Source organism: Chiloscyllium punctatum, chromosome 13 (genome assembly GCF_047496795.1).
Source record: "Chiloscyllium punctatum isolate Juve2018m chromosome 13, sChiPun1.3, whole genome shotgun sequence".
NCBI lineage: Eukaryota > Metazoa > Chordata > Chondrichthyes > Orectolobiformes > Hemiscylliidae > Chiloscyllium > Chiloscyllium punctatum.
The window spans coordinates 89,106,423-89,122,762 of record NC_092751.1 but is presented as its reverse complement, the minus strand read 5'-3'; the positions used below and the strand labels follow the sequence as shown (position 1 = coordinate 89,122,762).

The window sequence follows — 16,340 nt, the reverse complement described above, 5'->3', positions numbered from 1 at the left end:
TCTCTACAGATTTTAGAAAAGTGAACTTTAATGCATGTGCGTGTTTTAAGAATGAATTACTCTGGTTTAAAATATAGATTTATCACCAAATATTTGTGTTAAGTATTCAGAGGTTTTAAAGATTCCCTCAAGGGAAAATTATATATGATAAACCAGTGATGAAAGACAGAGTGCAGAACAAAATTTAACTAATTATAAATTGACAGTGTACCCTCTTTAAAATTGCTGAATGCTATTTTGTTTAAGTATTTAGTCCATCTGTTAGCAAAAAAAAACCAAAAACAAAAATTATTTTCCTCCTTTTGATCGGGGGGCAACTCTGTTATGAATCTCAGCTGTTTTGCCATTGGAAAGTCCTTTCTTTATATTATTCTTGTTTCTTTAGGCAAACAACCTGCAGATTATGTGCAGACCCAAACTAATTCCACTCTGCCTGCAGAATCTGAGGTATCTTGCTTTTTAAATTCATGTCTATAAGTGCAGTGCTGCATTGGGCCTGATAGCTGTAATTATTTTACAATATTTTGCATGCAATTTTGCACACATTGCTCAGTGCAAAGTTGCCCTGTGAAGTAAGCAGTAAATCGTAGCTGACTGTTTCAAGTGGTTGTTCTTTCTCATGTACTTGTCTTGTCAATCCAGTCACAGGACACAGCATTATTGAGGACTCACGCCTCCCCAACTATTCTGGAGGTGCTGAGTTAAACCACAGCTACCATTTTTATCTCCTGGCAGAACTCAATAATCCACATTGAATTGGAAAAACCAGCAAGCGGCGGTTTGGGCTTTGCACTGGTGGGTGGTGACAATGGAACTGCTGCGCTAGTGAAGGCGATTAGCCCGGGAAGTGTGGCAGATCTGGATGGGAGACTCAAAGTGCGAGACAGTCTGTTGCAGGTAACGTCTGTTGGGTGATAAAGCCCACCTGATGGGTTGCTGTTAGTTGCACATCATGCGATTCACGTGATTCGTGACAAAGATAAAGACCTGCATTTATTTAGCATCTTCCATGACCTCAGAAGGTCCTGAACCATTGAACTACATTTGGAGCACAGTCACTGTTATGCTGCAGGAAGTGTAATGGCCAATTTGTTCACAGCAAGCTCCCATCAACACCAATAATGCCCAAGTAATCTGCTTCTAATGATATTGTTTTAGTGATGGCTATTGGCTCGGACACTGCAGATAACTCTTCAAACCTTCTTTGAAACAGTGTCATGGGAATTTTTGTAATAATCTGAGATGGGACAGACAAATTATCCCATCTGAAAACATCTCGAGTGGGCAACCTTCCCTCTGTCCAGCACTGGATGAACAGCCTCTGGGGCATGGCTCCTTAATGTGCTACCAACGCAGTGTTTGAAAAACTCCGACAAAAGTTGCAAATTTTCCAAAACATTTGCCTCAACTTTGATGGAAGGTCACCAGGAAAGGGCTGCTTGTGTTTTTTTTCTGTCGAGTTTTGCTCCTCACTGATGCAGCAAGCAGTCGGGAACAGTAACACAGTTGTTACTAATAACGCACAAAATTATTGTACATTAAATTCTGTTTACCGTTGCACTTCATTGTAGAGTTAGAGGATAACTCCTGAGGTGGTAGTGGATGATCTGCTCTCTCTATGTTATAATATTTCTGTGTTTGTTATCAATTGGAAAGTTCATGTTATCTGTATTAATTTAATAATTAGTACAATGTAGTCAGTAAAATAGACTCAGGAGTGTATTTAGACATGGGAAATTCACTTAGACTTGGAGCAATTCCGTTTCGGAAAAGTAACAGTCAGTTCAGTGAGTCTTATCAGACAAAATTGCTGTCCTAAAAAAAGCGTTAGATGTAGCATTATAGGAAATTGGAATTTAAAATCACGTGTGTACTCTGCATCTAACAGAAGGCTGTTTTAAATGACAGAAAGGTTTGCAAATTCTCACCATGCAGATGCATATTCACCCTTTTCCCATTATTGTTGAAGGAATTTGTGTTTAAAAAAAAAGAAGCAAAGCCAGTATGCTGGGATCAGGTTAAGGCAGTCCATATAATTATCTGACTCTTGTATGTATTGGCATGATCAATGATAGAATCCCAACGGTGTGAAAGCAGGCCATTCGGCCCATCGGGTCGACATGGTCCCCACAGAAGAGCATCCCACCCAGCCCCTGTAATTGTACACTTCCCATGGTTACCCCACCTAGGCTACACATCCCTGGACACTATGGGCAATTTAGCATGGCTAGTCCCCCCGCCCATCTTTGAACTGTGGGAAGACAATCATGCAGGCATAGGAAGAATATGCAAATTCCACCCAGACAGTCAGCCAAGGGTGGAATTGAACCCTGATCCTTACCTACTGTGAGGTAATAGTGCTAACCATTGAGCCACCGTGCTGCCCATCTTATCAATAATTGTGTCACAAGGCAAATGTTACGATACAGGGCATGTATTGCAGATGTACGAGGATTCAGATCAGCTCAGAGAGGCACCGTCAGGTATTTGCCAGTCCAAACTATCACTTATATACTTGGACAAAAGGGAGTGCAATGACAAATTACCCAGGAGCTGGAAGCTATAAATCTGGTGCCTCACTGCATTTTGTGTTAGAAAAGTGGGTCAGTCTTTCTGAAGCTTTGCTGAAGGCCATAGTAAAACACATTAAAATCATCATTTGATATAAATGGTTCCCTCAATGGATCATGGTCTTTTTTACTATTGCTTCATCATTGGCCTTTCTTGTGCATTTGAAACTGTTGTAGTGGAGTGGGAATGATCAGGCCTAGCTGAGTAGGCTTCATAAAGGTAAGTGTTATTATCTGATGTTTGGTTGTCGAATTAGTGCTTTTTTGTAAACATAGTTTCTTAATTCATCGAATTCTTTCATCAGTATTTCTCACTGTTTGGTGCTGATGTATGGATTGTAAATATTTTATTTCTAAATAGCCAAATAAGCTATTTTGCTTGCAGCAATCGAAATGGGATTGGGATTGCTTTTGAGATACCAATGCCATTTCCTAATGCTGGGGAAGGCAAGTGGTTTATATGGGGATAAAGAAAGCAGATACTTGACACTTCCTCATACTTGATGTACAGGGCCCAAAATGTGCATTATTGGCTTTATATCAGCCCTTTCATCACATCTCAGAGGAGATATGGTGTCCTGTTTTCACTCCATAAAGGGCTACTGTGAGGCTCCTCTATTTCTTGCAACATTGCATAAACCACAGAGGCACCTCTTCCTTACTCAGTTCTTAGATCCTTTCAAACTCTTTCACTGTATCGATATATCTCTCTCCTGCACGTTCTGAAGTCCTATTCTTGCCTAACACATCCGGTAGAACACTTATTTGCCAGCCATCACAGAATGGAGCTTTTCTATTCCACCACTTTGCTGTAAATCTTGTAACCACACTCAGTGTTCCTTCACTTAATTTCAGCCTGGCACTGTTCTCTTCTTAATCTCAATTTAAAACCCATTTTGGAGCTTCATAAAGATTAAGGCGGTATTTACTCTCTACACAAAGGTAAGCATGTACCTGTTGGCATCCAAGTTGGGGTGTCTATTGCTGCAAGGTCAAAGCTTTCCTCATTATTCGAATGTCAGGCCTAATGAAATGAGGAGCCATCACCCCATTGGCTGTATTGGGTCAGGCAGTCAGAATCATCGAATTCCTACAGGGTGGAAGTAGGCCATTTGGCCCATCCTGACCTTCCAAAGAGCATCCCACCCAGACCCAGTGCCCCTTTCCCTATCCCTACATTTCCCATGGCTAACCCACCTAACCTGCACATCTTTGGACTGTGGGAGGAAACCAGAGCACCCGGACGGTGAATGAGCAAACTCCACACAGACAGTCACCCAAAGGTGGAATCGAACCCAGTTCCCTGGCGCTGTGAGGCAGCAATGCTAACCACAGAGGCACCCTCTAATAGTAACGCCACCATAGTCTGACTGGACCACAGGGCTATTCTCTTAGCTATTCCCAGCATTGATTAAGAACAATTGAGACAATGGACTATGTAAAATAAATTAAATAAATACATGCATCAGAGGAAGCAAAAGAAGGAGGATATGGATGAAACAGGAACACCAACAATTGTAAAAGACTTGGAGGAGAAAGGACTTACACGGTAATGTCAGTGACAGCAAGAAGAGATAAAACTGAACATAAGGAAGGATAGAGATTTGATGCAACATTCCAAAGCCATGGCTGTGATCCTTTTTACTGATATCTAACCTTGATTAAAGAGGATGTTTTTACTATGAATTAGCTATGTCTACAAAACACAACACAAACTCTTCTATAATTCTGAAACTCTGTTCCTCCATATTCCATTGAATCCCATTACTGTTGTGCTGTTGTAGTCCTGAAGCCAAGTCTGCAAGCTAATTGTGAACATGACTCTCAATACTTTGTTCTGCATGTGTCCAGCAAGGGAAATAAAGTAACATCAGTGATATAATCTCGTGTCACTATTTCTTTGTTGATATCTGCTAAACCAAGTGTTAAATGGTTGTCACTGGATGGTTTTCAACTCATTTGAATCAAGTAATTGGCGGCATATTTCCATTCAGTTCTGAAGAACCTAACTTTGTGTTGTACCCTTAAATCTGCAGCGTATATATAATTTTGGCATTGATTGTGAGCATTGGTACATTGACACTTTTCAGCTAATTCATCCCAATCTTAGTTTGCGATTGTTAAAGTTAATCACCTGAGTTTTTTCTGAAATGGGACACCTCATGAAGTGCCCTCTTAGTCACACTAAGTTAACAGTCTTCCCACAAAGTTGCTGAAGGTGTGCCTTAATAATGGTAAGCTAGGTAGAACAGGGCATCTTCTTAGTGAACAATGGGATCAACGCTTCACACAAAGAGATTGAAAACTGACTAAAGAAAGAAGTTAAAAATCACACGACACCAGGTTATCGTCCAACGGGTGTATTCGGAAGTACAAGCTTTCGGAGCGCTGCTCTTCTTCAGCTAGCTACCTGATAAAGGAGCAGCGCTCCGAAAGCTGGTGCTTCCAAATAAACCTATTGGACTATAACCTGGTGTTGTGTGATTTTAACTTTGTCCACCTCAGCCCAACACCAGCACCTCCACATTAAAGAAAGAAGGGTGAATCAGACGGATTGAATTCAATTTCTATCCAGACACAGATAGTGAAATGGAGAGAGAGTAAGAAAAAATTGGATTATGTGAAATGGAGAATAAGATAGCTGGAAAGGTAAGGAAAAAAAGGTCTAAGAATTGGCATTATTGAACTAAATTCACACCCTGCACAATTGTAAGATCGCACATTTTAATTGTTCTATTTTGGGCAAAATACTCTGGTTGTCAATAACAATTATTACATTGTTAAGACAGGACTTGCATTGTTAATTCTGTGGCTTAAATTTGTGTGGTTCATTTAACGTGTGTTAATTTGCAAATGTGGCAACCTTACAAAAAATCACGGGAGTTTAACAATGAGAAACCGTTCCCAGCTGCTTGTGGCTTTGTGGGGCACCTCATCACCAGCACAAGTGTCCATTACTGGTGGCATGTTCAGACATGATTACCTGTTTACCCAGTTCTGGTCCTATGTGTCCAGTGTTAATGAAAGCTTGAATATTTGCTGATATGAATGACACTTGAGACTTGAATTTAACAGAGGAACAAGGTGTCACCCCTAATATTGCACAATATAAGGCAATGTAAGAAGTTAATTACTCATTCGTTTTAACTCTTGTTCAGAATCAAGGCCAATCTTGTAAAGTTTATGTTTCTGCTGTCTTTTTCTTTACTTTCTTATGGAATCTGATATTCCTGGAACGTTGTTTGATGAGCTGTGACTTGTTAAGAGATTGATGTCTTCTTATGGGCAGATTATCCCAAGGCTCAGAATCATGAATATTAATGTTGCTGTTGTGTAGTTTACAAAAAATGCTTAGAATGCCAAAGAGTTTCTGTGTAGCTGCTTTATCTTAAAAGTTGATATTTGAGCATAAAGCAGCTTAAAACTTTAGGGAATTAAGTTCATGGGGGTAGGGTCTGGTTTTCCACTATAGATCATTGTAAGCACCAGAGAAATGGCAGTCATTACTAAGTCTGCATTGTCCAAACCAGGGGATGTTCATTGCTGTGTCTAAGCTTGGTCACTCAGTGAGCTAAAAGGAGTAGTTCACCCATTTGCCAAATTACTTTGATCTGATCTTGAAACATACTTCACCGTCACAGTGAATAGGATATTAGAATATAGATGATTTATTCCCTGCTTGCTTTGAACACACAAGAAATGGGAGCACAAATGGACCACTCGGCCCCGCAAGTCTGCTCCACCACTCAACTAGATCTTGGCTGACCTACCACCTCCACACCATTTTCCCCACACTATTCCCTGATATCCTTATTATCCAGAAATCTATTAATCTCTGGCTTAAATGATCGATCCCATGCAGCTCTCAGATTCACCACTCACAGAATCCCTGTATTACAGAAAGAGGCCATTCGGCCCATCAAGTCTACACTGACCCTCTGATGAGCATCCTGCTCAGACCCAGCCCCTCACCTTATCTCCATAGCCCCACATTTCCTGTGGTTAATCCTCTTAACCTGCAAATCCCCAGGCACCACAGAGCAATCTAGCAATTGCCAAAGGCCAATCGACCTAGCCTGCACGTTGTTAAACTTTGGGGGGAAACCAAAGCACTCTGAGGAAACCCACACAGACAAGTGGAGAATGTGCAAACTCCACACAGACTATTGCCCGGAGCTGGAATTGAACCCAGGTCCTTGGTGCAGCAGCAGTGCTAACCACCGAGCCACTGCTGCTCTTCATCTCTAGTCAGTCTAATTCTCTCTCTCTCGCTCTATTTCTCTCTCTCTTTCTCCTCTCCATTCCTCTTTCTCTCTCCCCTTGTCTCTATCTCTCCATGACTTCATAGAATCCCTATAGCATTGTGCAAAGCACTGAGCAGCTCTTATCTCTCCCTCCGTATCTCTGCCAGCCCCCGATCTCCACCTGTATCGCTGTATCTCTCTATTGCGCTGTCTCCCCACTGTGTCCAAAGCAGCAGGGAACAAATCATCTATATCTACATCTCTCTCGCACTATCTTTGTCTCATGAGCTCTCTATTTCTATTGACCTCTCGATCCCACTAACCACTGAGCCATGGTGGCACCCAAACTGTCAGTGAGGAAGTTTTCCCTCATCTTAGTCCAAAACAGGCTACTTTTTTTTTTAATGCATCCATTTGTAGTAGCCGGGGGAGATTTTCTTCCTGCATCGACCCTGTTGGGCTCTAACAACTTTCCTGATGAAGGGCTCATACTCGAAACATTGATACTCCTGCTCCTCGGGTGCTGCCTGACCTGCTGTGCTTTTCCAGCAACACACTCTTCATCGCTGTTAGAACTTTGTACGCTTCAAGTTATAGACCCTATCCTTGTCCCTCTGAGAGGGCTTGGTTCTTGACTGAGACTGCATGAGCGAATAGTTACCCAAGAAGGAGTGGTCTTGAATAATGAATAGCTCCCTGTGATGAAAGGTTTGTCAAGGCATAGCAGAGAACAATCTGTCATTGCTTCACTTTGCGTTTTTAAGAAGCTTGCCTCTGGGTAATGATAAACAGCCAAAAGAGTATTCAAAACCTTAGAGGGGCAATGCATATGGATTGAGGCTGAAGAGCTGAAGAACGGTCACATGCAAGAAACAGAACTAAACGAAGACTTGCATTTATGTAGTGCCTTCCACAACCTTGAGGCATCTCAAACTGTTTTACCACCAACAAAATACTTCAAAACTGATGAAGTGCTGGAAATGTAGCTGGCCCCTACAAACAGATAAAGAAGCAGTTCTAGAAGAACGAGATGGAAATTGAGCAGCTTGGCAGAGGGGGCATTAAGAGCTTCCAGTATCATTTATTTCTCAGGCTGTGGGAGATCACAGATGGGAGGAGGATGATAGACTTGAAACAGCTTGGCAAACCAAATGATTAAAGATCACATCTGGGCTGTGATTGTAAAGAAATAATTGCAAACAATTTCAGGTTCATTCAAGATGGTAATGTTAAATGTCAACGGATGAATATATACACGTTGTGGAAGAATTAACTTGAAGTGTGTATAAACCAGGAAGCTATAAGAACTATGACTTGCATTTATTCGGGCAAGGGGCACTGTTGGTGGGAGGTTCAATCAGGAGATGGATTGACATCTGGCCAGCCTGCTCTGAAGGAATAAACTTCAATTTTTCTACGTTCAGGGATCAGATGCAGGGTGTCGTCCTGAAGAAGTGAAGAGCTTGCATCAATGGTGGAACTTCCCCACCAATACAATGAAGAAGTTGGAGCATTCACTCCAACAGTTCTGAAATGCATGTCTTCAGCAAAGAAGATTCAGACTCAATTGGATCAATCAAAAAAAATGAGAATCACTAGAACTAAAATGAAGCAAAACTTGTGAAAGCCCAACATTCAACAGTGACAGTCAGTCTGACCAGGCAGAAGGTCATAAATAGCAATGATATTGTGTTCAAACCCTTGTAATTCAAATAATCAGATAGACTGTACAGTCAGCTGGGCTAAGGGCTTTCCAAGAGTTAGCAATGAGAAGTTTTATCTGTCGAGGCTGATGAAGTGGTGACAATTGAATTGAATCGATCCACTGCCTTTAATAGGCCTTGGTCCAAGTGGTTGAACTCCAATTAATAGTTAACCATCAGAATCATTGACAGAGGATTCTTGTGACACAGTCGTTGAACAGCTCTGAGCCAGGAGACCTGCATTCATGTCCCACCTACTATAGAGGAATGTAGGAAGATCTCTCAACCTTGACTAAAGAAAATTTCAAATCACTGGTGAGTACAAAGAAGCATCAATGAACACCCATGCAATTTCTTCAGTTTTTTGGAAGATCTTAAGAAGATGCACAACTTTAAGGAATTTTAGACTATCAAACCCTGGAAGATTCAGGGTCGGAAACGATGGTGTTAAGTTAAGTAACATGGTAGAAAGCAAATCAATGACGCTGCCTCTTTCTCAAACCAGATGGAGAGGCTTAAACAATGTTTAGCTTTCAGACTGTGATCCTACATTGGGCAGACTATGAGTGGGAAAGAAATTCCACCTCAGTTGTGACTTGCTACTAAAAGTTTATTCCTCGTGTGGACTGATGTGGTGTTAAGTGAGCTCAGATAGGCAATCCCATTCCATCCAGAGAGAGAGAGAGAGAGAGAGACCAAGTCTGAAAATTTCAAACCTAAAGGTGAGGTAGATACACCAATGCTGATGGGAATGAAGTTTCTGCATACACAACATTATTTGCTTTCCAGAACAGGTGACCAAGAAGCAGTGACCCAGTCAATGAGATTGATTGTGATATTAAAGAAATGCACCTAGTGTGCAGTTGCACCTGGAACCAGAGGAAACTGAAGTCTAAGAAAAGTCAGTCTGCATTAGATTGATGGGAAGGATTTGATTTACTCATTTCATTTCCATAATGATCACTATCCTGACCATGAAGGAAACCAAGGCAAGAAAATTGGGGATAACAGAATTCAAATCTACCAGTTACAAAAAGAAGACAGATGAAGCTGATGAAGAAGTATATAAGTGTTATTAAACGCTGAAAGTGAATTAAACGTCAAATAATTATAGCTAATTGTGTCGTACGTTTTGCAGAGCAGACATTTACATTATTGCGGGTTTAATTATCCACGGAAAACAACTCCTGGCTTTTGGATCAGCAAGATTAGAAGCAGAGAGAATGAAACATTTACAAAGGAAACAATCACACTGACAAATTTAGTTATGCAGCCAATTTCTTTAATGGGATTACATTAGTTCTACTAAATTTAAATGACATTTGGCTACATTGAAACTTTGGCATTTTAATTAACATGTCACAGATATATACTTGTACAATTGGTGCTCTGTTGTGAGAAGTGATTGCTGTACAATAGCTACTTTTCGATGCTTGTCTATGTTAATAATCTGTTCTGGTATACTCAGTCAGGTTGCAACTGAAGTTTTCCTGACCAGTTTAAATAATAGAAGAGCTTTATAATAGGAGAACTGCATTGTAAAAATTGTCAAAATGGAATTGCATTCGAAGTAAGAAAATGATCAATTAAATAGGTTGGATTTAAAGCTCCATTAAAACGAAACCATTCCCAAAAGGCAGAGATTTCAAGTGATGTGCAAACTATAAGTCTGGACAAAGATAGAAGTCTTAATTCCCTTGGCACAACTCTCGAGAGCGTAAAGAGTGAAACTGTTATCATTCTGTCACATTAATCAGTAAAATGGACAGCAATGCTTAGTGTAAGCATGTGCTATTTCAATGTGGAAATGCAGAAATTACTGCCAATGATTTCCTGCTCCTCCATAGTCTACACTGTTGAAGCCTCCATACTTGGCAACCTTGAGAAGTAAATAATCTGCCAGGAGCATCATCTTTTATGCTAAAAAAATCCACAAATAGGTTAATCTCACAAAGTGGCGTAACGTTTTAATAGTATACTAGGTCATAGCTATTGATTAACCAGGCCTCTAAATCTGACAAACTAATTCTGATGTTTATCTAATGTCAAGATTTTTTCAAACTGATAAAAATATAAATTTTTAACATAATTATCTTAAACATTTGTTTGGATATTTCAACTTTAAACATAACATTTGTTTGACTGTCTGGAAAACTGTAATATAAGTACAGTTCACTTCCTAGTTTACAGTCTGTGAAAATTTTTAAATACGATTGGCTGCTTACCCTACTTAATATCATTATTATTTCTGGATTCCTGAAGACCCCTTTGACTTAGTGTCAAATGAGGGTCAGAAAAGGGGAGATCCTCATTCCAGTGATCATGAGATCCCGTGGGCAGGTCTCTTTGAGGTGAGCAACCAGTGTTGTCACTTCACCACTGACCATTTTATCAGACCATAAAACATGAGAGCAGAAATTAGGCCGTTCAGCCCATCGAGTCTGCTCCACCATTCAATCACAGCTGATAAGCCTCTCAAGCCCATTATCCCACTTTCTCCCCGTAATCCTTGATCCCCTTGATAATCAAGAACCTACCTACCTCCATCTTAAATATACTCAATGACCAGGCCTCCACAGCCTTCTGTGGCAATGAAGTCCATAGATTCACCACTCTCTGGCTGAAGAAGTTGTCATCTGTCCATAACTGTTTTAATGAACTTCAGAACTCATGGAAACGAATCGTGACATCTTGAGTTAACAGCTAATCACTCCTTAATGTCAAGTACATCTTGCAAAGGTTGACAGGTATCCCAACGTGTAGCCATTCAAATGTGAAATGGGCAGCTAAATGTATCAATACTTCAAACCACATTGACAAATATCTCGAAGACCTGATAAAAGCAAGGCCAAAGAATTCTCAAACGTGGAGATGAGATAAACACACATCCTTTGTCCAGAGGTAAGAAAGAAGAACTGTGACTTCATCCCACTTTATGATTGAGGTTTGAGAAAATGACTATGATAAGACAACAATGAAGAAATACCGTAGCCTATGCAAATATAGATTAAATCAAACTAACTCAGTTCACCTCAGCTGCAGAGATCTTTTAAGCATGATGAGACAGTCCATTTGGTATCTTCTCGAGGGAGATGATGTATAGAGTAAATGTGTAAGTAGATGTATGGATTAACTAGGAGAAAGAAAGCTGAAGACACCAGATGGATAAAGAATTGGTGATGATTGTAAAGAACTTGGAACAAGCACAATCTATATGCCATCATCAGTTTTCGATAGAAGAGGCAGAGGCAGAGATAGGAAGGCATTGAATGTTGGAACCAGCAGCATGGGTCCTACACCAGTTCACTGGTGAGCATGTATTTTTTTAATCTTCATTGCCTCGGAGAAATGAAAATGTAGTGATTGGGAGCAGGGTCGAGTGTGGCGCTGGAAAAGCACAGCAGGTCCAGCAGTATCCAAGGAGCAGAAGAATCGAGGTTTCAGGCATGAGCCCTTCGACCCTGAACTCCAGCGTCTGCAGTCCTCACTTTCCTCTGACTGGAACCAGAGCCAGGTGGATCTCATTGGCTATGAGATCCTTGACTGGGGTTGTTAACCAGAGCCAGTCAGGGAGCACTGGCTGAAGATAATAAACAGGAGATTCATCGAACTTAGAACATAGATATGTACAGCACAGAACAGGCCCTTAGACCCAGTGCCGAGACTTAATCCTAATGTAAAATATAGTAACTTAACCCCTCAATTTACTGCTATTGATGTGCATGTCCAGCAGTCGCTTAAATGTCTCTAATGACTTCGCTTCCACCATGTCAGCTGGCAACACATTCCATGCATTCACAACCCTCTGTGTAAAGAACCTACCTCTGATGTCTCCTTTATACCTTCCTTCTAATATCTTCAAACTATGACTTCTCATACCAGTCAATCCTGCCCTGGGGAGAAGTCTAAGGTCTCCTCAGTCTAAGGACTGGCTCTGAGCTGGCTGGTCACAGCCCATGTACAATGCACATGTAAATAAAAGGTGACTTGGTGACTGGACATATTTGTGCAGTTATTCCAGAAAATACTTGAATTTTACAGTGGATAGCTCATCTACCCAGTCAGTTACACACCCAAAGGCTGAAGGTGAAAACTTCAATAACTTGAACCATAAACAGCTTATTGCAATGGTTTCCATGGTTATAGAGAAACAAGAGATTGTACAATCCCAAAACTGAACTCCACGTGATGTTACTTTTAGTTGAACCCAGCTAAAAGTTGTTCTATTGTCATTTTAAAGTCAAATTATTGAGCCTTTGCAGTGATCACTCCAATAACCTTTTTCTGCACGTGTGGAATTCAGAGAATATACAGTGTGGAAACAGGCCCTTCAGCCCAACAAGTCCATACCGACCCACCCAGACCCCATTCACCTAACACTACAGGCAATTTAGCTCAGCCAATTCACCTAACCTGCACATTTGTGGACTGAGGGAGGAAACCCACGCAGACACAGGGAGAATGTGCAAACTCCACACAGTCAGTCGCCTGAGGCAGGAATTGAACCTGGGTCCCTGGTGCTGTGAGGCAGCAGTGCTAACCACTGAGCCACCGTGCCGCCCACTGTGCCACCGTGCCGCCCACTGTGCCACCGTGCCGCCCACCGTGCCGCCCACCGTGCCGCCCACTGTGCCACCGTGCCGCCCACCGTGCCGCCCACTGTGCCACCGTGCCGCCCACCGTGCCGCCCACCGTGCTGCCCACCGTGCCGCCCACTGTGCCACCGTGCCGCCCACCGTGCCGCCCACCGTGCCGCCCACCGTGCCGCCCACCGTGCCGCCCACCGTGCCGCCCCCTGTCACATCAGAGATTCAGTGTTAAGTTACTGATTATTTCTTGTGAATTGTTTTCAAACATTGCTTCATTTTAGTCAGGCAATTGGCAGCAGATGTATTTCTTTTGTGTTATTCTAGATGTTAATGCAGGGCCACCTGTTGAGCTGAACTCTAGGAATGCATAGCGGAACGTGTGATATTTTCCTACTTCAAACCACTTCAGATAATCTTCAAGTTGTAATAATTGCTTAACAAACCTTTCACATTTCCTCCTTGGGCTGGTGATGCTTGTATAGCGCTGACCAGGATCTAATCTGTACCATGTCCCACGATGACCAATCTGTGCTGCACATTTATGGCTTGTTACAGTCTTGACCTTTTCAAGCAGGCCAACCATAGTTCCACCAAGTGACAAGCGATGATCAGGAGGATTATTCTCCATTCTAATGGGCGTCATAGCTGTTTCCTGTATTAAGAGCAAGCTCCCCTCTCACTCTGACTCATACAATATGTTTCCATGTTTAGTGGTTGAAGACTCCAGCCAAACCTAGCTAGGAGACACATGGAGAGATGTGGGATGATCTCCAGCAAACCTCCTGGTTTTGTGGAGAAGATCAGGTGCATTCTGGAACAATCTAGCTCCAATCTGGAGACCAGCGCCTTTACATTCGTAACGTCCTTTATCCTCTGTCATTCACTCCTTCATGCACAGGCTGCCAAATACACATCCACCCGGTGTCAAAGACATCCTCAAGTCCAGAACCAGGGGTCACAGTCTGAGGATTCAGAGCGGGCCATTTAGAACAGAGATGAGGAGGCATTTCTTCACCCAAAGAGTGGTGGGCCTGTGGAAGCCATTACCAGAGGAAGTAATTGATGTCAAAACATTGAATGTATTCTAGATGTAGCACTTGGGGGCGGATGGAGAGAAAGAAAGCAGGATTAGGCGATTGTGTTGGATAATCAGTCGTTGATTCTGATGAACAACAGAGCAGGCTCAAAGGACCAAATGGCCTCCTCCTGCTCCTATCTTCTGTGTTACTATGTAAGCCTGTCACAGACCTGCTTCTCCCAACCAGACCAACCCCGCATAGCGTCAGTGGAGAGACTGATGGCAAACCACCAAAACTCTGCACCCTTCTCCCAACCCCCAAGACATGTGTCCATCAGAATACCTCAAAGAACAAGGATCCTGATAAGGGAACAGATCTTTCTGGCAGAGTCTGGTTTGCACAGGTGTCTGATATTCTGGCCTATGTCTCATAAGACACAGGAACTCGTTGTCCCCTTGTGTTTGTCAATATCCAGGCTTCAATAAAGCACAAAATCCACCAGGAGCTGATACATTACAGATTGCCGTTATTCTAAGCCATGTGCTATGAGAGCTCTTACATCTGTAATTTGAAGTAGGATATCTTCTCCTGGCCATAACACCAGGAGCAGGTAATTGTACCACCAAGTAAATACTCTCTGACTCTCTCCCTTCTCTGCTTCTCGTTGTCCACAGAGGCAAAAGGAAATGGTGCTGGGGTACAGCGTTATCACCAGTGCACATATAACCGCTGGCGCAGTGGGAGAACTCTTGTGCCTGACTCAAAACATTGTGGTTTTAATTTGTACCTCAGAGGTTTTTCATGACCAGTGGTGGAACTGACATCAGCCAATAAATCTGGAATTGTGAAACTCGGCTCAGTAGTGGTGACCATGTGGTATATTGTGGTATAAACCCATCTGGTTCATTAGTGAAGGGAATCTGGTCATGTTTACCCAGTCCGGAGTCGATCTCATAACTCTGGACCTGGAGAGGGTCTAGCTTAGTTGCCCTCTGAAATCATTGTAACAAGCCACTGTGTTGAGTTCCAATGCAACAAATGCTGCCCTTTCCAGGGATACCCACCCCCTGTAAAAGAAAGAGGGAGAAATCAAATCTAGGCTGGATTTCCCATCACAGCCCTGTAGGAGGTGCTGTTTTCCAAATGGGAAGATCACCTCAGCTTCTGTCTGCCTTCACAGGTTGGCTGTCTGCCTTAAAGGAACCTATCAGTCCAATTATTTCTCTCTTGGTGAGGGTTGGGGGTAGCCCAGCCTTGCCTCGGGGCCACGTGAATTAAATCAATTTGCCTGTCTGTCACCTCATCACTCAGTTCATGCAGTGTAATGTGGTGCATCATTGCAAGGTTAGCCCCCTCTCCTCAATCCCCCTACTAAAACAGATAGTGGTCACTGAGGATGGTGACCGGTGACTGTCCAATACCACATCGGTAGCTATAGATACCCTGGATATATAACACAAATAAGGAATCCATTAGATCACTGGAGAAAATGGATTTCCCAGTTTCTGCTGTACTGCCATCATTTTGCTGGAAATACTGTGCAACCAGTGCCATTTGTTGATGAGCAGTCACTCTTCCTGGCCACAACCCTAACCCTAACCATCACTGTTCCTCCTGAGACAGTTCAACTTCGAACACACCAAGCCCAGTCCCAATGGTTTCTGTAATGAAGATTTTGTACCTGGGTACTTTGTACCTAAGATGGCGCTGTATGTGGCAACATTGTCCTCTTTTCACTGTACCCCTGTACCCTGTAATGGAGCACGCATGACAATGAAACCTAAATTTAAATCTAAATCAATGAAACTATTAAAGCTGCTGTAGTATTCCTGCAGAATTGATGCCACTACCATCAGTAAAGACCAAACATAAGCTTCATTGCCAGCACCATCTCTGCCCCTTTGTGATGATCCTCTGGGAGATGCAGCACGTTGAGATACAGGGTGTAGCTGGCTGATGTGGATCTGCAGGTAGCAGGGCTGTGAGTTTGAACCAGAGGTGAGCAGAGTTACACCTGGGAGAAAGACTCCCGACTATCCACCTTATCCATGCCCTTCATAATTTTGCACTTTTATCAGGTCGGCCTCCTCAGCCTCCAACACTCTAATGAAAACAATCCAAGTTTGTCCAATCTCCCCTTATAACTAATATACTTCAATCCAGGCAATGTCCTGGTAAACCTCTTTTACACCAATGATGTGGTAACCAGAACTGC

General features: G+C 42.4%; 1 protein-coding gene across 7 annotated transcripts in view; it reads left to right on the top strand.

Moving 5' to 3' along the window:
- The window catches only part of ptpn20 (protein tyrosine phosphatase non-receptor type 20), a 436,259-nt gene that overhangs the window by 342,155 nt on the left and 77,764 nt on the right, over positions 1–16,340 (top strand). For all 7 annotated transcript variants that reach the window (XM_072583170.1, XM_072583173.1, XM_072583172.1 and 4 more), the window contains 2 exons: positions 386–447; positions 736–897. In XM_072583170.1, the coding sequence (XP_072439271.1) occupies positions 386–447; positions 736–897 (224 nt within the window). The remainder of the gene's footprint in view (positions 1–385; positions 448–735; positions 898–16,340) is intronic.